General features: G+C 47.1%; 2 protein-coding genes across 4 annotated transcripts in view; one reads left to right on the top strand and one right to left on the bottom strand.

Annotated features, from left to right (window-relative positions):
- Positions 1 to 48: 48 nt before the first annotated feature.
- DDX51 (DEAD-box helicase 51) lies at positions 49 to 13,087 on the top strand. Its single transcript, XM_007489604.2, has 16 exons — positions 49 to 176; positions 5,845 to 6,212; positions 6,380 to 6,468; positions 6,564 to 6,714; positions 7,543 to 7,688; positions 8,391 to 8,462; positions 9,127 to 9,233; positions 9,653 to 9,761; positions 10,024 to 10,169; positions 10,486 to 10,681; positions 10,841 to 10,956; positions 11,045 to 11,161; positions 11,656 to 11,757; positions 11,915 to 11,978; positions 12,189 to 12,323; positions 12,817 to 13,087. The coding sequence occupies exons 1-16, from the start codon at positions 154 to 156 to the stop codon at positions 12,841 to 12,843; spliced, it is 1,968 nt and encodes a 655-aa protein (XP_007489666.2). The 5' UTR covers positions 49 to 153; the 3' UTR covers positions 12,844 to 13,087.
- Positions 13,088 to 13,737: 650 nt separating this feature from the next.
- Positions 13,738 to 21,714, bottom strand: part of LOC100028374 (E1A-binding protein p400-like) — a 134,230-nt gene continuing 126,253 nt past the window's right edge. For 2 of the 3 annotated variants that reach the window (XM_007489605.3, XM_007489606.3), the window contains 3 exons: positions 20,999 to 21,145; positions 16,957 to 17,034; positions 13,738 to 15,947 (listed from right to left, as the gene is read on the bottom strand). In XM_007489605.3, the coding sequence (XP_007489667.2) occupies positions 15,675 to 15,947; positions 16,957 to 17,034; positions 20,999 to 21,145 (498 nt within the window). In that variant the 3' untranslated portion in view covers positions 13,738 to 15,674. The remainder of the gene's footprint in view (positions 15,948 to 16,956; positions 17,035 to 20,998; positions 21,146 to 21,714) is intronic. The other variant, XR_008917347.1, reaches the window with a different exon arrangement.

Raw genomic sequence — 21,714 nt, 5'->3', positions numbered from 1 at the left:
TTTAGAAAGGCGGAGCGTAAAGGAGAGCCGGCTTCGTCCCGCCCCACTGTCGCGGGCTGCGCCGGGTCGTGACGTCATCTCCCCGCGCCGAAGTCTTGTGCGGAGCGTCGGAGGCCAAGCCGCGTGGGTAGCACGGTGGATCGCAGCCGAGCGATGGCACTCTTCAGGATTGCTAGGTAGGTAGGGCGCGTCACTCCGGGCGCTGTGGGTTCGCGGGGTCTAGCTGTCGGCTGGAACATCTAAGACTTTCCAATCACTGACCCTGCGGCTGTTACTACCACCTCTTCACCCCTCGTTAGGAGAGGGGGCGGAGCCGGAGAGGCTCGAGGCTGTGGGGAGGGAGAAGGGAACGTACGGAAATGGGGACGAGACCTGGGCTGGGAAGATGAGGCGGGGCCCGGTAGGGAAATGGGCGTGGTGTTCGGGGGAGGGGAGGAGCCAAGGACAAAAGATGGGACGGGGTTAGGGGTGTAGAGGACCCACGGAGAGGGAGGAGGACTGGAGTGGGAACGGGAGTGGTACCGGAGAGATGGATGGAGCCAAGATTAGGAAATTGGGCCGAGCTGGGGAGATGATATAAAGCCAAAGAGGGTGAGAAGGCGTGGCCTGCTAGTGAAGGGGGCGGGTTGGAGGTATGGCTCTGAACCTAGAATGGAATAGGAAATGGGGCCACGCTGGAGGGAACCAGGGAGAGAGGAGAGATAAGGAGGGAGAAGAGGGGTGGGGGGAAAGGGATGGGAATAGAGAAGGAGCAGGATGGAAAGAGAGGGAGGGGAAGGGAAGAAGGTAGGATAGTCTCTCCCCTCCCCTCACACCACCACCCTTGGGGATCTAGATTCGATTCCATCCCACCTCTCTTAAGCACCTGCTTCGTGCCCCACGGGGAGTTTGCCCCCTTGCGCAGATACATTGGGGCCAGACTATAAAGGGCCTTGAATGCCAAGTGTAGTCTCAGTTTATTCAGTAATTAGCCGAGAGCCTTTGAAGATTTTTAAACTAGGAAGATAAGATCAGATCAGAGGTGAGGTTAATCTGCCGGGAGTATTAAAGATCAATTCCTGAGCTCTTGAAGTCAGGATGTCTTGGGCTGGAATTTGGCTTGTCGAGTTGTGGGGCAAATCACTTACCTTCTCTAAGACTCAATTTCTTTTGCCATTAAATGGTAATAATAAAAGCACGACCCTCGGTTGTGAGGATCAAATGAGATGATGCATATGGAGCACTTAGCAAACCTTAAGTCAGAATATTAATCTCTTCTGCTGCAAAATGGGGTTGAGAACCTGCCCCACAAAGTTGTGAAGATCAAATGAGGTGATGCATTGAACTTTAAAATATGCAAACTTAATATAAACTGTAAGCAATATAGAAACACTTATTTTTATTATAACAAAAAATGGGGTGGTGGGAAGGGCTCTAGCCTGGAAGTCAGGAAAACTGGGTTCATATTCTCTTCTTAGACACTATCAGCATGATCCTAGGAAAGTCACTTTCTTCAAGTCTGTTTCCTTATCTAAAAATCAAAGGGGATGGATTAATGGCCAATGAGGTACATTCTTACCTTCCATTTCATAATATGTGGAAACAGTTAAGATTGCATGTATAGTTAGAGCCAGTCTCTGAGTCAGGCAAGCCTTAGTTCAAGTCCTACCTCTCACTCATTCTGACTATGGGATCCTGGGCAAGAAACTTTGAGCTTTCATAAACCCTTCCCCCTCAACCCTTCCACCACCAAAAAAAGGATTGTCTAAAGGATAGAGAGCCAGACTTGGAATCTAGAAGATGTCCTAGCTCTTTTACAGTAGGCTTTTCAGCCTCCACTTCCTCATTTAGAAAAAAAAAGAGAGAGAGAGAGAGATACTACCTGGGCATAGGAGCTCAAATATGTTAAATGATTTATAAACTCTCAAGCTTTAAAGTCAGTTATGAGAGATGGGTGGTATTGAGCAAAAATCACTGGGTTTGCAGTTAGAAGACCTAGATTCAAATCCCACATCAGCTACTCATATTAAAAATTATAGTGATCATGATAATAATAGCTAGCATTATCCACCTACTATGTACTAGGTACTGTGCTAAGCTATTATTTGATCCTCACAACAAACTTGGGGGATAGTTGCTATTGTTGTCCCCTTTTTACAGTAAACTGAGGCAAACAGAGGTTAAGTGACTTGCCCAGAGTCACATAGCTAGTAAGCCCCTGAAACTACACTGGAACTCAGGTCTTTTTGACTCCAAAATCTGGGCGCTATCAATTTACTGGATCACCTAGCATACCTTGGGCATGTGGCTTCACTTCCCTGGGCCTCAGTTTTCTCATGTGTAAAATCAACAGGGTCAGACTGGATGACCTCCAAGGTCTCTTCTAGCCCTGACAAGCTCTGAGAATATGATTGTAGCAGAGAAGGAAAGTAGTGAGAACAGTTTGGGGAAGGGGGTAGATAAAGAGGATAAAAACACAGTGGTAGTCATAGGAGCAAAGAGAGATAGAGGGGATAGCTAATTGACTCAATCAATAAAGCCAGGCTTGGAAACAGGAGATCCTATAACCCCGCCATTGCCTACCCTTTATTGCTCTTCTGCCTTAGAAATGGTTCTAAGATAGGAGGGGGAGGAGGGAAGAGAATGGCAGAGGGAGCACTTGGTGAATAATTGTAGGGATGACTTATGACTCTAAGGGTTTTTTTGCCCCCATGTCTAATAGGGAAGATAACAATTCCATGAATAGAGAGAGCTGAGTAGTGATCCATTTGGTTTAAGTGCATTTTGATGTAGTCTGAAGAAAAGAAGATTTAGGGAGACATGATGACTGTCTGGAAGTATTTAAATGGCTTTAATTTGCAGGAGAGATTTGACTTGTGCTACTTGGTCCCAGAGCAGAGAACTAGGAAAAATCAGTAAAAGTTTAGAGGGGAGCAAATTTCACGTTGCCTTTAGGATAAACTTCCTAACAATTAGAACTCTCCCCAAGTGACATGGGTTGCTTCAGGAGGTGGTGAGTCTCTCTCATTGGACGTTTTTGAGGAAAGGCAGGATGAATGAGTACTATCAGGTGTGTTGAAGGTAGGAAGGAACCACCAACAATACCGGATAGTCTTGATGGCTTCTTCCTCTCAGTGAGCAAATATTAAGTTTGAGCTGCTGAGGAGGCATCTGGGTAGAAATGTCCAATTTTGAGTCTTTGGAAATATAGATCTAGAAATCAGAAGAATTCTTGGGGCCCTAAATGTTGGATTAGGAATCCCCTGCAGAAGAGGCCAAAATTAAAACCAGAAGGAGGTAGCCTGGTACAGCTGAAGGAGCTCCAGCTTTGAAGTCAGTCTGTGCACCTGAGTCCAAATCCCATCGTAGGCTATTACTACCTGCATGACCTTGGGCATGTCACTTCACTTTGCTGGGCCTCAGTTTCTTCACCTTTAAAACAAAAGGGGTTGAACTAAATGGTTCCTTGTCCCTTCCAACTCTAGATTTAAGTGGAAGCCAAGGGAATGTGTAGAAAGAAGTAGACCAACAGTCAGCCTGAGGACCATCTCAAGGAGAGAGTGGTGTCCTAGAGACCAGGGAAGAAGATAGTATTGAGAAAAGCCAGAAGGGTATAGAGGTATCTAATGCTGCATGAAAGTAGAAGAGATCAAAGATTGACATGGCCATGAAAGGTGTCATTTGATTTAAAAAAGCACATTGGATGAGAATCTTGGCTTCTCGCTACCCTGTAACTTTAGCAAGTCACATTTCCTCCCTGGGCCTCAGTTTCCCCATCTGGAACATGGCAAAGGAAAAGAAGAGATCCAAACATAGTATTCCAGGGAAATGTGAGGAAGGAGGAAAACATTGAGAGCTGGGGATAGTGTTGTTGAGCCATTTTTTCATTTGAGGTTTTCTTGGCAGAGATATTGGTGAACTTTGCCATTTCCTTCTCCAGCTCATTTTACAGATGGAGAAACTGAGGCAACCAGGGTTCAGTGACTTGTCCAGAATCACTTGGGTAGGAAGTGTCTGAGGCCAGATTTGAACCCCAAAAGAGGAATCTTCTTGACACCAGGCACTGCACTATGCCACCTACAGGCCTTATGGAGGAGGTAGTGCCCAGCCTGGGCCTTGAAGAACCAGAAAGATTTCAGTAGGTGGGGATGGAGGCAGGTGGCAGAATGAGAATAGGTGGTAGCTAATAGCCCAAGTTGACCAGAGCATCGCCCAGCATCCTATTAGGCTCTTCCTTCACCCTCACCCACAGCATCCATTCAGTAGCTGTTAGAGCATGCCCACCTTTGGCCAGTCTTCAAGGCCTTATACAAAATGGATCCATCTTACTTTTCAACCTTATTCACCCTTTGACACTTAATACCCTTTCCATTTTGGCTGATTTGAACTACTACTGTGCACATACCTACCCTGCCCCCATAGGCTGGAATGCCTTCTTCTTCTTTCCAGGCTGAGTTCAGGAGCCAGCTCCTATGACACCTTCCCCAATTTCCCTTCCTGAAGTGCTTCTCTCTCTCCAGTACTTCCCATGGCACTTTGTCTAGGTCTCTGCTTTTGCCCCATCTTATATTGCTTGGCATCATTTTTTACATACGAGATATATCATCCCTTAATGAATCATCTGCTCCTTGAGAATGTACACTTCCATTTTTCATCTTTGTGCCCATCCTTGGCACCTCAGGTGGGGCCTGGCATATTGTAGACACTCTGTTGAACCAAGTCAAATTGTGGAGGGGAATAGGGCGAACGAGACTGGAAAAGTCCTCATGTCTAGCATTGACGTGGCCCAACATTCCGGCCCTACACATCTCATCTGACCCTGTAGCTCCCAGGAATGTTGCTGTTTACCTATCTTACATCTCAGAGACAAGAAACTGAGGCCTGTTGAGGACATGTGTGGTGACTTGTCTGTGGTCACAGAGTTTGCAAGGATCGTGGTTAGAATTCCAAGCAGCGTCTCTCCTGACTCCAATCCCATGTCCTGTCTTCTCCAAGATGCCTTGAAGGCCAGCCTAAGTTGTTTGAATTTTGTCCCGTAGACATTCAGGAGCTGCTGACAGCTCTGGAGCAGAGGAGTGGATGTGGTCAGACCTGGGCAGATCACTTTGCTAGCTGTGTGAAGGATGAATTAGAAGGAGAGGAGGGCAGAGGCAAGGAAGACTAGTTGAGGGGCTATTCTGATGGTCCAAGCAAGACTTTGGGAGTGGGAATGGGAGAGGAGGGGACAGGCGTTACGATAACACTGACCAGACCTGACGTGGTTAGATGTGAGAAATGAGGAAGAGGGATGACTTCTTTACCCTTCAGAGCCCTCCCTGGGGCCAAGAAGAAAGGGTCAGCCTAGAAAATGATGGTGATAGACAGGGCCCAAAGGGAAGCAGCAGCTGATCTGCAGCACGGTGCTGGCCACATAGCCTTGGACCTGGGGGTCAGCACACTGGGGCTTCAGGTCCAGTTAACTGATGACCAGAAGGATGCTGGGCAAATCTCCTTACATCTTGGAGTCTCCATTTCCTCCTCTATAAAATAAGAATAATAATCTTCAGATACACCATCTTAGAGGATTGTTGAGTACTTTATAAAGCATTATAAAAATGAGCACTATTATGTCATCCTAGAGTTCTCTATGTTTAAGATCACAAGTTTAGTGGCAATTGAAGGGTCATTGGATTTATTCCTCTGACTTTAGTTTATGATAGTTTATTTGAAAAATAAAAGATGTGAGAAAAAAAAATCAGGATCAGAGAAAAGCAACAAATAACTGCCCAGTGTGAAGGAAATAAGACTGCTTCCCTCTCCACCACAACCCACAGAGATTTCAAGTTGAGGGCCTGGCCCAGACATTAATGATTTCCTTTATCCCAGATATGAGGAACAAGAAAAGGTGACTAGTAGCGAGGACCGGGCCCAGCTGCTCCTGCAGAAGCTTCAGTTTCGTGCCCGGGAGCGACAGCTGAAGAAGCAAAAGCAGGAGGCTGAGGCTGAGACCAGCTCCCTTGGGGACAAGGCCCCAGGACCTCCTGGGCCTGCAAAGTCTAGGCCAAGTTCTCCAGCCCCAGCAGAACCTGAAAGAAAAGCCAGGAAGAGGAAACGAGGCGATGGCAGCCCTAGCAGGCTAGAAAAGTCCGAATCAGAGGCTGACCCTGAGTCTAGCCAGAAAGAGACCAGCAGCCCCAAGAAACCAAAGGGAAAGAAGAAAAAGAAGACACAGAATAAGAATCCAGAAGCTGCAGGTGAGAAACCAGCCACGATGGCAGCAGGGAGTGAGGATCCCAGTGTGGGCTACATGAAGGAGACTGATGAGTGGGGCGTCCAGGTGGGACCAGCAAAAGCTATCAGTAGGAGAAGGGTTAGCACCGTCTCTTTCTCACCTCCTCTCCCCCAATTCCCCTTTCCTTAGGAGAGCAGGGGAAAAAGGGGGACTCGGCAGAGGAGCACCCACAGAGTGCGCTCATCCTGGGAGCGACGGCCAAGAAGGCTCTTCCAAAGGTAGGCCAGTGACGTGACAACAGCTTCTGGTGTCTGGGATGTCGGCGCTCTGCCTTTGCCTTTGCCAAGGTTGTCTCCCATCACTCTTTTCACAGGTCCAGCCCTTCCTACCCAAATGGCTTGCTGAACCCAGCCACGTCCAGAAGAGTGTCAAAGATGACCTCGTCCCAATCCAGGATATCCCTCAAATCCATCCTTGCCTCCAAAAGAAATTAAAGGCCAACGGCATCTCGTCCTATTTTCCAGGTAGCCCCCATGCTGGCATCTGTTCCCTCAACAGCTGATTGTTTCCAAAGCAGTAGCCCCTGGGCCTGCAAAGTACTGCCCCCCGCACCCAGACGTTCTCCTCTTAGTCCTCAGGTTATCTCTTACGGGAAAGGGAGGCCCAGTGTGCTTCCACGCAGCTGCTTTACTTACCCTGAAAACACAGGAGGCAGTCAGAGGTAGCCTTGACTTGTCGCTCTTTGTTTGGCCTGTGTCCTGATGGCAATGGTAGCCGTGAAGCCTGCAGTGCAGTGCCAGAAGGGCAGCCTCGGCCCTGGGGGCAAGGCTACTGATGTCTCCCTCAACTCCCCCCCTTTGTGGTCTGGGGCACGTTGGACAGAGACCTCCTTCTGTCCGTCACGCTGGGGCATCGGGTTGGCTTCGGCCTCACCGGGGTCTTATACCTTCTTCACTACTTGCTTGGTCCTTGGCCTTCCGTCTGGGTTTCATTGTTGCGGTGCTCTGTAGTCAAAAATGGCTCTGGCGTTGCCATCCTTAGAGAGATGGCACGGTGTCATACGGCTCCCCGGACTCGAGTCTGCAGAATCCATGGTTTGAGGTCCCCCTCCCCCATTTAGGATCAGGGGTCAGTGGCCACACCAAGAGCCTCTCTAGACCTCCATCTTTTCTCCAGAATGGTGGGACCTTGTGGTACCCTCTTTGCAGGGTTATTGTGAGAATCCAAGGAGATGGGGTGTACGTAAGTCCCTTTGTAGCCATTCAAGTGACCTATAAGTGTCAGCTTTGTTCGGTTGTTGTCATTGTCCTCACTCCCCAGTGACCCTCCGCCTTGTTCTCTGCTCTGTCCAGTTCAGGCAGCAGTGATCCCTGCCCTTCTGGAGAGCGCATCCCATGGATTCCTGGTGGGGAGGGGTGGCTATCAGCCCAGTGATATCTGTGTGTCTGCCCCAACAGGCAGTGGGAAAACACTGGCCTTTGTTATCCCTGTGATCCAGGTAAACTGACTGGGATTGGGAGGAGGAGGGGTACAAAGAACTCTGCTAGTCCAGGGGGTCAGGAGATGGGATCGTGGGGGCCCTGCCTCTAGGGGATCAGGAGATGGGATCGTGGGGGCCCTGCCTCCAGGGGATCAGGAGATGGGATCGTGGGGGCCCTGCCTCCAGGGGATCAGGAGATGGGAACGTGGGGGCCCTGCCTCCAGGGGGTCAGGAGATGGGATCATGGGGACCCTGCCTCCAGGGGATCAGGAGATGGGATCGTGGGGGCCCTGCCTCCAGGGGGTCAGGAGATGGGATCGTGGGGGCCCTGCCTCCAGGGGATCAGGAGATGGGATCGTGGGGGCCCTGCCTCCAGGGGGTCAGGAGATGGGAACGTGGGGGCCCTGCCTCCAGGGGGTCAGGAGATGGGATCGTGGGGGCCCTGCCTCCAGGGGATCAGGAGATGGGATCGTGGGGGCCCTGCCTCCAGGGGATCAGGAGATGGGAACGTGGGGGCCCTGCCTCCAGGGGGTCAGGAGATGGGATCGTGGGGGCCCTGCCTCCAGAAGGGTGCTGAGTTCTTCCTGATTATAATCTCCAACTGATCAGGGAAGGGCTCAGCTGTGGTGTCATCAGGATGTCATCAAGAGGGTAGCCTCTTTGAGGGACTCTGGCTCAAGAGGCCTCTGTGTTTTAGGGTCTTCCTATATTTGTCCACAGATCCTTTTGGAGCGGGTAGTGTGTCATATACGGGCCCTGGTGGTGCTGCCAACAAAGGAGCTGGCCCAGCAGGTTGGTGGTACTTTATTTTTTTCTGGTTCTGACCAAGCTGTGGCTTACTGTCATAGCCTGCTGCCCTGGAACAGAAACAACTCCAGACTGTGGCCTGAGCTTCTGGCCCAGCCATCTTTTTTCCCCTAACCCAGGGGTTCTTAGGTTGGGGTCTGTAGGCCCGTTTCAAGGATTCCATAAATTTGGGTGGGAAAAAAATATGTCTTTATTTCAATATAATTGGTTTCCATTGTAATCCTATGTATTTTATTTTGTGCTCTGAACACATTCTGAGAAGGGGAGGCTTCACTGGACTCCAAAAGGCATTCAGGACACAGGCTCTGACCTGGCCCTGCTGTTCTGCCCTGGCCTATTTGGCTAGAAGTGTTGCTGCTATGGCATCATGTGAATGAGTTCTTGTGTAAGGAGCTGACAGATTCCCAGTAGGATTTGTCTTCAGGGCACTTTGTGCCCAGAGAGCCCAGGTGCCACCCCTGGTGCCCCTGGCTGGTCTGGGTTTACATATTCCACTCTGGGGGCCTCCAGGCCCTGTGCCAGTCAGTCCATCAGCAGGCTTTTCTTAAGGGGATGCAAGTAGGAAAGATGAACAGTCCCTACCCTCGAGGAGCTCCCTGGATAGGATCCTGTATGCTTGCTAGTGCTGAAGCTTTCTCCTTCCCTCCAGGTGAGCAAAGTGTTCAATGTATATGCTGACGGCACAGCTCTGCGCATCGCCCAAATCACAGGGCAGAAATCCCTAGCCAAGGAACAGGAGATCCTGGTGCAGAAGACGTAGGTTTGAATGTGTCTGTGCTGACTTCCTGTGTCAGAACTCTCAGGCTAGAGGAGCCACCCTGGCTCTCTGCCTCCCATCCCTCGAACAGGGTCTACACCCTTGCACAAGTAGGACTTTGGTCCTTATCCCATTGGCTAAAAGTTTGCCTCTCCTGTGGCCCGTCACGTTGATTGCTGTTGTTCGTCCCAGCTGCGTCTTCCACCTACCCTGAATGTGCTCCAGGGTGTCTGTGGCCCTCCCTTCTGTATATCTTTCACCTGGGGCTGGGGGAGGCTTGTGAAAGAGGATGCCTAGGATCCGGGATGGAGACCAGCTTTTGCGAGGTTCTGGGCTAAAGATGGCCTCCCAAGGGAAGTGGGGAGGAGGCTCCTACCATCTTGAATCCGGCGTGGTCACCAAATTTATGGTGTTGCAGGGTCTCTGGGTACTGCAGCCTGGCCGACATCGTCGTGGCCACCCCCGGTCGGCTGGTGGACCACATTGATCAGACACCAGGATTTAGTCTCAGGCAGTTGCGTTTTCTGGTAAGTCAGCCCAGCCCTTGGCCCTGCTGGTCAGCCCCAGGCCTAGTTGACTAGGGCGATCTGGCCAGGCATAATGAGCAGTGGCCAAATCCTCACTGATGACAGTGTTCCTTGTTGGTTGTTTGCTGGAGGGAAGGTGCAGGGTGACTGCCTGGGAGACCTCGGTGCTCGTGCGTGGGACGCTCCTGAGAGCAGGGGCCCTGGATCGCCAGGAGCCTCCCGGGGTTCCTCTGAGCACGGCTGCCTGCCCTTCACACTGTAGATCATTGATGAAGCTGACCGAATGATTGACAGCATGCACCAGTCCTGGCTGCCACGGGTGGTGAAAGCAGTTTTCCATGGTGATGGTGCCCCAGGCTTCAGCCCACTCTTCCAGAGGGTAGAACCTCGAGCTATAACTGCTGCCAGGTACTGGACTGGATTTTCTTGAACCACTAATTGTTACCCCCATCCTATCATCCACCTCCTGAGGAGAAGGTGACAAAATGGATTGTTTCTGTTCAAGATAGTCTCCTGCCCCTTTCAGAAGAGAGGCAGGCTTGGTGGGGAGAGGAGAAGGGGAAGGAAGGGGGTGCCTATGCCCGCCAGCCATCTAGCCCTATTCACAATGGAGACTTCCCTTTTCAGTGGAGAGAGGAACTTAGAATTTCCCAAAAGAGCAAAGATTGGCAGCTGATAGTGTCCTTCCAGGGCCCGTGCACTCACTCTGCCCTGTCTGTCTTAGCACAAGCCAGCCCCAGATGCCTCTCCAGAAGCTGCTCTTCTCAGCCACGCTCACTCGGAATCCTGAGAAGCTGCAGGAACTGGGTCTCTACCAGCCCCGGCTCTTCTCCACTGGCCTGGAGGGCCAAGGATCCTCGGCCCAGCCAGGGACTGAGCAGGACACAGAGGGGAAGTACGCCTTCCCTGCAGGGCTCTCGGTGAGAGCAGGGCTTCCAGGGGCCTGGGGGGAAGGGGCAGAGGATGGTCACTGGCAGGACCCCAGGGGGAAAGAAGATGGGAATCTAGGAAGTTTCAGAGTGTAGCCTCCTAGTGGATCCCCAAGTGGGTCTCATGAGTTCTGTCTCTGTCTCCCACAGCATTACTATGTGCCCTGCAGCCTCAACTCCAAGCCACTGGCCATCCTGCACTTGATGCATAACATGAAATTCTCCCGGGTTCTGTGCTTCACCAACTCCCGGGAGCACTCTCACAGGTGAGGGCCAGCAGGCAAGGACTTGGGCCTAGAGCTCCTCCTGGGATGGGGGCTGGCACCGCCAGGCACTACCTTCTCTTCTCTCCAGGTTGTTCTTGCTGGTCAAGGCCTTTGGGGGTATCCCTGTGGCTGAATTCTCCTCCAGATTCGGACCTGGCCAGAGGAAGATGATCCTGAAGCAGTTCGAACAGGGCAAGATTCAACTGTGAGTATTTTGAAGGGAGGGAGATAGTCAGGGGGCAGCTGGGTGACTCAGTGCATTGGGAGCCAGGCCCAGAGATGGGAGGTCCTGGGCTCAAATGTGGCCTCAGACACATCCTAGCTGTGTGACCCTGGGCAAGTCACTTCACTCCTATTGCCTATAGATAGCCCTTACCACCTTTCTGCCTTGGAACCAATCACAGTATTGATTCTAAGATGGAAGGTAAGGGCTTAAAAAAAAAAGAAAGAAAGAAAGGTCTGCAGAGCACTGGCTGCTGGACTGGGAACTCTGCCAGAATGCAGGTACCTACCAGACCCTGTTTGCTCACCATTTGTCCTAACCCTGGCAGCCTGCCAGCCCCCCTACACGTGGCAGTATAGCCAAGCATGCAGCTCAGGAAGTAGAACTCTGATGGCAGATGCTTAGTGTGCTGCCTGGGAAGAATAGGTCTGAGATGGGCCAAACTGGTCGTGTTTGTTTCCTTCACCCCATTTTAGGCTGATCAGCACAGATGCCACTGCTCGAGGCATTGACGTGAAAGGAGTGAAACTTGTTATCAACTACGACGCCCCCCAGTACATCAGGACCTATGTGCATCGGTGAGGAGGGCTCAAGGCTAGACAGGGTCTGGGGACAGGATATTTCTGACCTTCTTTCTTTGCACCCCAATCTTTTGGGGGTTCTAGTTATTAGTTGCAAACCTAACCCTGAACTGGAATGATAGCACACCTGCCTACCTGTTGTGTCTGGTTTCAGAGTAGGCAGAACGGCCAGAGCTGGGAATACAGGGCTGGCGTTCACTCTGCTCCTGAAAGTACAGGTAAGACCCATGAGGACACATGTCCTCTCCCTATCCATGCCCCAGATTCCATGCGTCGGGGTCTGTATCCTGGGAGAGAAGAACTGTTCCTAGCAGCTGGAGACCATCGTCTAGTCCCCTATGAGGAATGGGTCAGGGGAGGCATTAGGAGAGTTCTGAGGACAGGACTGACCCCGGCCCTCTCCTGGCTGGAACCCTTCTGTCATCCAGGAGCAGAAGTTCCTTCAGATGCTAAGAGAGGCAAAAGCTCCAGAGCTGGGGAAACATCTCATCCGGAATGAACAGCTGAAGTCCCTTGTGCCTCAGTACGAGGAAGCACTGTCCGAGCTCCAGAAAACCATCCGGGTAAGGGGTCAGGGTCAGCAGCCATAGCTTCTCACCCCTGTAGGCTGAGGAAGCCAAGCCAAGTCAGGGATTTATGCCATGTCCCCAAATTACATACTTTATCACTTTCTTTTGAGAGTATAACAACAGCCCAGCTGCCTGGGTCTGAAAGCCTTAGTGACCAATGCACCCAAGGTCCAAGATCCTGGGAATTCAACAGAAAAGGGAGCAGAGTCCCATGGGTAGATGGGTGACTCAGGTCCAACTGAAGAGACCCTCAAAGACCATGTGTTCAGGATTGCCCAGAAAGAAGGGCTTTTCTTACCCTCCTAGAAAAGACCAGAACAGAAGAGGTAGCTCCCCAGGGAAGAGGACAAGCATAGTCAGCAAGGATGGTGGCTTGGTCTCTTGGCAGGAAGGGACCTCAGCAGGCTGTGCCCCTATAGTCTCAAATACACTGCTCTGTGGAGACCTGACCCCTTGCCTTTTTCCCCCCTTGTTTTTGTCTTCACAGAATGAATGGAAGCAAAAGAAGGCTTGAGTCTGACAAGGGATTGATGGCATGTGCCAGCTTAAGCCCAACGAGGCTTGTGGGGCAAGATAAAGAGCTGCCAATCCACTGAGCCTTGGGGACTGGTATGACCCCACTGCCATACACATATGTGGTCTAAGGACTTGAACGCTGTCTAGAAATGCCTCCTGAAAATGAGCCACTGAGCCCAAAAGTTGCTGGACCACCAATCATGGCAGGGACTGGGCATAAGACTTTAATTTAAAAAAGAAAATAGGGTCTTTGTACTTGTTTTGATAGAAAGTATTGATTTCAGTTGAAGTGAGAAAATGGGGTACATCCAGGCTGGTTCTGGATGATTGTGGATGCACGGACATTCTCCTGGCCTCCACACCTGAGCTTAAGGACCACTGAGCAAGGTCAAAGAGACACAGCCAAGGGACTTGAGAAATGGAAACCATATCCATCCTATTGTCAATGAAGTGAAGTGATTTAAGACCACAATGCTTCATTCAAGCCACCTGTCAGCCCATTTTTATCAAGAGCCTACCATGTGCAAGGAGCAGTGGGATGAAGGGGAGGCAAATATCAACCCATTTGTGCCGGCATCCTTGGATGACTCTGGGCCCTTTATTCATTACAAGTTTCTAAAACAAGGAGCAGCTGGGTGGTTCAGTGAATTGAGAGCCAGGCCTAGAGATGGGAGGTCCTAGGTTCAAATCTGGCCTCAGACACTTCCTAGCTGTGTAACCCTGGGCAAGTCACTTGACCCCCATTGCCTAGCCCTTACCACTCTTCTACCTTGGAGCCAATACACAGTATTGATTCCAAGACAGAAGGTAAGGGTTGGTTTAAAAAAAAAAGTTTCTAAAACTGCACATTTTACCCCACACACCAGATTAAACTGGAAAGAATGCCACCAAGTATAAAAATGTACACTTTATTACACTTTGTTTGGTAGGATACATCACAATTCCATACAGTCCTCTTTAGCAAGTACAAGCGCCCACATTCGTCAGTAATTTATACTTGGCCCTGCCTTCCTAGTATCAGTCAACCACTGCAGGGAGAGAAATATTTTTTTCAAAATAAGAAAGGTGTTTCCATCTTTGCTGCCAGATGGGATAGGCCACAGAGCCAGCCGCCTCTGGCAGACCATGAACCAGCTTACGTAGCAGAGCCATATGTTCCAATAGGAAAACGAGCTAACTCAGCATGATTCTGGAATGGATAACAACATGCCAGGAATGCAAAGCATTTGTTCCTCTCCTTGTCAAATTTAACGAACTCAAATGGTGCTCTGTGCCCACCTCACTGCCCATCCAGAAAGTCCTGAAAGATAAAGAGGTACAAAAGGGTGGTTTCACAGGCAGGGAAATGAGGGTGAACTGAGCCCCCTCCCAGAAGGGACCCAGCCCCCAAAGCATTCCAACTCCCAGAAGACCTAGCGGTTTTGACCTATATCAAAACAGCCAAGAAGTCCTATATCTTGCCATTGTCTCACCTAATACCAATAATGTTGTATCTTTAAAGTTGTTTAGAAAGTGAAAATGCTTTTCTTTTTCATTAAACCACCACCAAAACAAAATAATCCCACATTACAGGGAGGGGAATGCTGTTTTTGTTTTTTTTTAATCCACTTTCTAAAATGCAATGGGAAAATCCTCATCACTGTCCTATGAGCCAGGCAAAGTGAAATGCAGGACCAGTTTAAGTGGAGCTCTTTGGGCCTCTGAAGTGAGCTTTATTTTCAAAAATGTCACACATGGGTCATCCTTCTGACCGTACATTCAATGAGTTCTTTAAAAATGAGGCAAGCTCCTTTAGGATAGTAATAGACTGTGACCTCATCCTCCAAACATCTGCCTGAAATACATTCATTATTATTCCCTTTAGTAAAATAAGCATATAAAAGTGTATTCTTTGCACAATTTAAGAATTAAGCTTGGGTTTTATTACCTTCCTCTCTTCCCCAGCTGAAAGCTGAATAGATTCTGTACTGAACACTGGAACATCACCAAAGCAAATGAAACTTAAATTAAACCCCAGCAGTTAAAAATTCTCCCAAACTGGAAGTATCAAACTAGACAAATAGGAAATTCTCAGAGATACAAAGTGAATACTCCGTTTACAAAAAGGTTACAGTTTTACTATACAGAGGACTAGGATCAACACACTCATTACATTCCAAGAATTACCGTTATCACAAAATGAAGAATGAAAGCAAACACGCACACACACACACTCACACACAAACACACACACTTAGAGCTTCAGAAAATGTACACAATTACAACAGTTCAAAAGAATTACAAGAACAGAGGATGAACTTTGTTAAAATCTTAACTATACATCCAAATTCAATTCAACAAACATTTATTAGGCACCTACTAATGTGCAAAGCAGTGCTAGGTGAGATGGTCACACCAAATGACTACAGATTGAAGAGATCACATTACACCTAGACTTGTTCTAGGAGGGAAAGCTTGTGTAAGGGGAGGGCAACCAGTTTTGCCCAGAAAGCTCACAGCCCGGGCCAATCTGTCCTACTTATGAATGGACGGAATGGCCTATGATTTTAGGGGCTGCCTCTCCTGTAAAAGAGCAGGGAATTCTGACGAGCTCTGTGGAATTCTTAAGTGAAAACAGAACGCTGACATGTATTTTGCATCAGTATTTAGATATGATGGTCCAATTGAGGGCAAGAATCATCCTTTTAAATGTAGAATTTCACCAATTTCTTCCTAAAACCTTTGAGTTTTGCATACATTTAAACTTTTTCAAGGTGCTTTCGAACTTTAGATGACTACTTGCTCCCTGGCACTTCAAAACTCTTTAGCTGGCCAAATTCAAGGCCCCCATCAGTTGGATTTGGGCGGCGCCTTTAATCTGACCGCAGACAGGCGCATCTGTCCTTTGGATTGCTGACTTTGCCCTTCAGAGGCTGGAGGAATCTGTCCAGGGTTTGGTGTCCCTGGAACTTGTGCCTGTGGCGTGGCAGGTGTCACGACCTGTTGCTGTATAAGTTTCTGCTGAACCGCCTGAGAAGTTGCTGTTGTTGCAGGAAGCACTTGTACTTGATGTGGGCCAGCCGCCATCTGGGACATGGTCATAGTCTGTGGTTGAGCCTGAACCTAAAGAGTGCAGGGAACAAGACAAGTAGACTGTTCTACATTAAAAGTCTTGTGCACAGACATTGTTTGCTGCCTCTGGAAAGAGGAAAGTCATTGTTACCACTCACTGAGGTCAAACCCCACTTATAGTGCCCTGACATTGAAGTACTATTTACAAATGACACTTTAAGAAACAGAACCAACACCGGCTGCCATTGTCTAGGTCTCCCACTGCACCCCCCAAATAATTTGGCACTTTAGCAAGGGGTGAAGTACCTTACAGTGCCAATCTATTTTTTATATTTATTTGAATGACCCACTGATTAGATCAGTCATGGACATGGTTGTCTGAAGACTACTAAAAACACCAAATGGATCTGGTGTTCTTCAACCCTTAAGACCCAGCTTTTATTTAAAATGGCATCTTAAAAAGAAATCTAGGCAGTTGGCCTTACACTTTTAGCCATTGTGCCTTCAGACATAAGTTTTCTTTAATAAATGGCAGCAAAACACAGTATTGGATTATTACTTAACATAAATTAAGCGTCACTACTATGCTAGATGCTGTACAATAAAAGCCAGTCGTCCCGTCTGAAGGACTCCCTATCTACAATGGAAAGACAAAACAAGAGACTGAAGACAAACAAAACAAGTAAAGTCTAGTAAGAAATGAATGGGAAGAGGAGCACAGCAAGCAGTTCAGTCTCCAGCACTGACCATCTTCTGAGGGGTCTGTGAAGGCCTAGAAAAGCCTTCCCCAAAGAAGGTTTGAGGAAAGGTTTGAATAAGGGAGAGAGAAGTAGTTTGCCATATAGGAAGCAGATTCCCAGTGTAGGGAGCAGCATGGAAAAACACAGACACCAGAGTAAGAGAACAAAGCCAACACTCCACTGGAGAGGCGAGAGGTGGGAGGTGGGCAGCCTAAGAAGGAGTGACTAGGAACAATCAGAACATGGATGGCGTTTCAGCAATGGAGAGAATGTTGGATGTAGACAATGGCCAATTGCCTTCAGTGATTTCTGAAACTTACCTGCTGGGAAACAGAGACCATCTGTTGAATATTGGCCACTGTTGGTTGTTGTTGAACAACTTGAGGAATCTTTGGGACCTTGAAGAAGCATGAAGGGAGGTTAATACAATAAGAACCAAAATTTCAAAGAAGGGGCTTCAGAGGCCAACAAGGCCAGTCTGTGCCTGAAGAGGAATTCTCCTAAGACATTCCTGGCAAGGGTCATCCAGCCTACACTTAAAAAGTCTATGGAGGAACAGCTGGATGGCTCAGTGGATTGACAGCCAGACCTCGAGATAGGAGCTCCTAGGTTCAGATTTGGCCTCAAATACTTCCTAGCTATATGGCCCTGGAAAGTCACTTAACCCCCATTGCCTAGCCTTCACTGCTCTTCTGCCTTAGAACCAATATATAATATTGATTCTAAAACACAAGGTAATATTTTTAAAAGGGGAGCCTACAGGAATAGAGGACTCCTCTTAAAACTCCATCACCTCTGCCACTACCTCTGAACCTAATTTTATTGTCTTCATTCCTGGGAACCAGACATTAAAGCCAAGGGACAGGAGGAGTCTCCAATACCCTGTGATTGAAACAGCAAGGTTGAGCCTGGCTAACATGACAGCAAAGGAAAGTAATAAATGTTGGAGGGAATGTGGCAAAATTGGGACACTAATTCACTGCTGATGGAGTTATGAATTGGTCCAACCATTCTGGATGGCAATTTGGAATTGTGCTCAAAGGGCTTTAAAAGCCTGTCTGAAATATCAATAATATGGAAATGTGTCTTGATCAATGTCATATGTAAAACCCAGTGGAATTGCACATCAGCTATGGGAGGGAGCGGGAGGAGGGGAAGGAAAGAACATGAATTTTGTAACCATGAAAAAATATTCTTAATCAAATAAAATTTTCCACAGTATATATCTAAAACCATCAGCAAATATTATCTGCAATGGGGATAAACTAGAAGCCTTCCCAATAAGATCAGGAGTGAAACAAGGATGCTCATTATCACCTCTATTATTTAACACTGTACTAAAACACTAGCAGTAGCAATTAGAGAAGAAAAAGAAATAGAAGGTATTAAAATTGGCAATGAGGAGACCAAGATGTCACTCTTTGCAGATGATATGATGGCCTACTTAAAGAGTACTAGAGAATTGACCAAAAAGCTAGTCGAAATAATCAACAACTTTAGCAAAGTTGCAGGATACAAAATAAACCCGCATAAGTCATCAGCATTTCTATATATCTCCAACTCATCCCAGCAGCAAGAGTTAGAAAGAGAAATTCCATTTAAAATCACCCTAGACAATATAAAATACTTGGAAATCTATTTGCCGAGACAAATAACAGGAACTATATGAAAACAACTACAAAACACTTTCCACACAATTAAAACTAGATCTAAACAATTGGAAAAACATCAATTGCTCATGGGTAGGATGAGCTAACATAATAAAAATGACAATCCTACCCAATTTAATTTACTTATTTAGTGTCATACCCATTGAACTACCAAAAAACTTTTCTACTGAATTAGAAAAAAACATAACAAAGTTCATTTGGAAGAACAAAAGATCAAGGATATCCAAGGAAATCATGAAAAAAAAATGCAAAGGAAGGTGGCCTTGCAGTCCCAGATCTCAAACTATACTATAAAGCAGTGGTCATCAAAACAATTTGGTACTGACAGAAAGGAGGATCAGTGGAATAGACGAGGGGCAAATGACCCCAGCAAGACAGTCTATGATAAGCCTAAAGACTTTGAGGACCAAAGTCCACTATTTGATAAAAACTGCTGGGAAAATTGGAAGACAGTGTGGGAGAGATTAGGTTTGGATCAACATTTCACACCCTACACCCAGATAAACTTAGAATGGGTGAATGACTTGAACATAAAGAAGGAAACTATAAGTAAATTAGGTGAACACAGAATACTATATATGTAAGATCTTTGGGAAGAGAAAGATTTTAAAACCAAGCAAAAGTTAGAAAAAAATCACAAAATGTAAAACAAATAATTTTGATTACATCAAATTAAAAAGGTTTTGTACAAACAAAACCAATGTAACCAAAATTAGAAGGGAACCAACAAATTGGGAAACAATCTTCATAACAAAAACCTCTGACAAAGGTCTAATTACTCAAATTTATAAAGAGTTAAATCAATTGTACAAAAAATTAAGCCATTCTCCAATTGACAAATGGGCAAGGGACATGAATAAGCAATTTTCAGATAAAGAAATCAAAACTATTAATAAGCACATGAAAAAGTGTTCTAAATCTCTTATAATCAGAGAGATGCAAATCAAAACAACTCTGAGGTATCACCTCACACCTAGCAGATTGGCCAACATGACAGCAAAGGAAAGTAATGAATGCTGGAGGGGATGTGGCGAAGTTGGGACATTAATGCATTGCTGGTGGAGTTGTGAATTGATCCAACCATTCTGGAGGGCAATTTGGAACTATGCCCAAAGGGCGATAAAAGACTGTCTGCCCTTTGATCCAGCCATAGCACTGCTGGGTTTGTACCCCAAAGAGATAATAAGGAAAAGACATGTACAAGAATATTCATAGCTGCACTCTTTGTAGTGGCAAAAAATTGGAAAATGAGGGATGCCCATCAATTGGGGAATGGCTGAACAAATTGTGGTATCTGTTGGTGATGGAATACTATTGTGCTCAAAGGAATAATAAAATGGAGGGATTCCATGAGAACTGGAACGACCTCCAGGATTGAAGCAGAGTGAAAGGAGCAAAACCAGGAGAACATTATACACAGAGACTGATACACTGTGGCACAATCAAATGTAATAGACTTCTCCATTAGTGGCAATGCAGTGATCCTGAAAACTTGGAGGGATCTACAAGAAAGAACACTATCCACATTCAGAGAAAAAACTGTGGGAGTAGAAACACAGAAGAAAAACAAGCTCTTGGTTACATGGGACAAGGGGGATATGATTGGGGATGTAGACTCTAAATGAACATCCTAGTGCAAACATCAACAAAATGGAAATAGGTTCTGATCAAGGACACATGTAATACCCAGTAAAATTGCACGTCGGCTATGGGAAGAGTAGGGGGAGGGGAGGGAGGGAAAGAATATGATTCTTGTAACCAAGGAATAATGTTCTAAATTGACTAAATAAAATTTTAAAAACACACACACACAAATAAAATGATAAAATAAAATTTTTAAATCAATCAATCAATAAACAAATAAAATTTTCCAAAAAAAATTTTAAAAGACTACCTGCCCTTTGATCCAGCCATACCACTGCTGGGTGTATGCCCCAAAGAGATACTAAGGAAAAAGACATATACAAAAATATTCTTAGTCGCACTCTTTGTGGTGGCAAAAAATTGGAAAATGAGGGGGATGCCCATCAATTGGGGAATGGCTGAACAAATTGTGGTATATGTTGGTGATGGAATACTATCATGCTCAAAGGAATAATGAACTGGAGGAATTCCATGTGAACTGAATGACTTCCAGGAATTGATGAAGAGTGAGAGGAGCAGAACCAGGAAAACAATGTACATAGAGACTGATACACTGTGGTAAAATTGAATGTAATGGACTTCCCTACTAGCAGCAATGCAATGATCCAGGGACAATTCTGAGGGACTTAGGAGAAAGAACACTATCCACATCTTGAGAAAGAACCATGGGGAGCAGAAATGCAAAAGAAAAACAACTGCTTGATCACATGGGTCGATGGGGATATGATTGGGGATGGAGACTCTAAACGATCACCCTAGTGCAAATATCATTAATATGGAAATATTGATCAATGGCACATGTAAAACCCAGTGGAACTGCACGTGAGCTACAGGAATGAGGGAGGGAGGGAGAGAGAGAGAGAGAGAGAGAGAGAGAGAGAGAGAGAGAGAGAGAGAGAGAGAGAGAGAGAGAGAGAGAGAGAGAGAGAGAGAGAGAGTAAGGTTGTTCCAGTGGGCATAATTTGTCCTTCACTGCCACATCAGTCTGACTGTACTTTACAGGAGTCACCTTTGAAACCACAGAGGTGCAGGGATATGACTGCTATACCTGTACTGAGGCTGGTACTTGCTGGGCTCCTGTGGGCTTTGGGGCCTGGGACAGAGATGTCGTTAGGAACTGGGTTTTGATGTTGGGCTGAGGAGTGTAAGCCACTTTGTGCTGCTGGGCCTGGACAGGAACTTGTGGAGCATTGATCTAGAGAACAAAACAGCTGTCTTTAGAGGAGGTTCTAGGAAATCTGTTATGTAGCAATGATAGGCTAAGAAATGTGCTCAAAATCCTCTCACATCTCCATTTCTAAACTAAAAACTTGATTGGGAAATAAAAGACAAAAGTCAAAAACTATAACAAACATCAGTGACAGTTATCAAAACAGAGTTCATGCAAATCAAATGTAAATATCCACAAACGAGAACCTGGGGGGTCTGGGGGAAGGAGGAATGAGAGAAAGAAAAGAAAGAGAGGAAAAAGGAGAGGAGAGACAAAGAGAAGGAAAGAGAAAGGCAAGGGAAGGAATTTGAAGAGGAGACAGAGTTGGGGATAGAAGGAGGAGGAGAGAAGGTGAAAGGAGAAGAGGGGGGGGGAGGGGAGGGAGGGAGGGGGAGAGAGAGAGAGGGGGGGGGGGGAGAGAGAGAGAGAGGGGGGGGGAGAGAGAGAGAGAGAGAGAGAGAGAGAGAGAGAGAGAGAGAGAGAGAGAGAGAGAGAGAGAGAGAGAGAGAGAGAGAGAGAGAGAGAGAGAGAGGAGAGGGAGAGGAGAGAGAGAG

Source organism: Monodelphis domestica, chromosome 3 (genome assembly GCF_027887165.1).
Source record: "Monodelphis domestica isolate mMonDom1 chromosome 3, mMonDom1.pri, whole genome shotgun sequence".
Taxonomy (NCBI): Eukaryota; Metazoa; Chordata; class Mammalia; order Didelphimorphia; family Didelphidae; genus Monodelphis; species Monodelphis domestica.
This window is presented reverse-complemented; position numbering and strand designations above follow the sequence as displayed.

Bases quoted from the DNA above. Each gene is read 5' to 3' on its own strand.
- DDX51 (XM_007489604.2), top strand. From the start codon at position 154: ATGGCACTCTTCAGGATTGCTAG. The intron at 6,213-6,379 runs GTGAGAAACCAG...CCCTTTCCTTAG, and splicing joins TAAGAATCCAGAAGCTGCAG to GAGAGCAGGGGAAAAAGGGG. The intron at 11,162-11,655 runs GTGAGTATTTTG...ACCCCATTTTAG, and splicing joins GAACAGGGCAAGATTCAACT to GCTGATCAGCACAGATGCCA.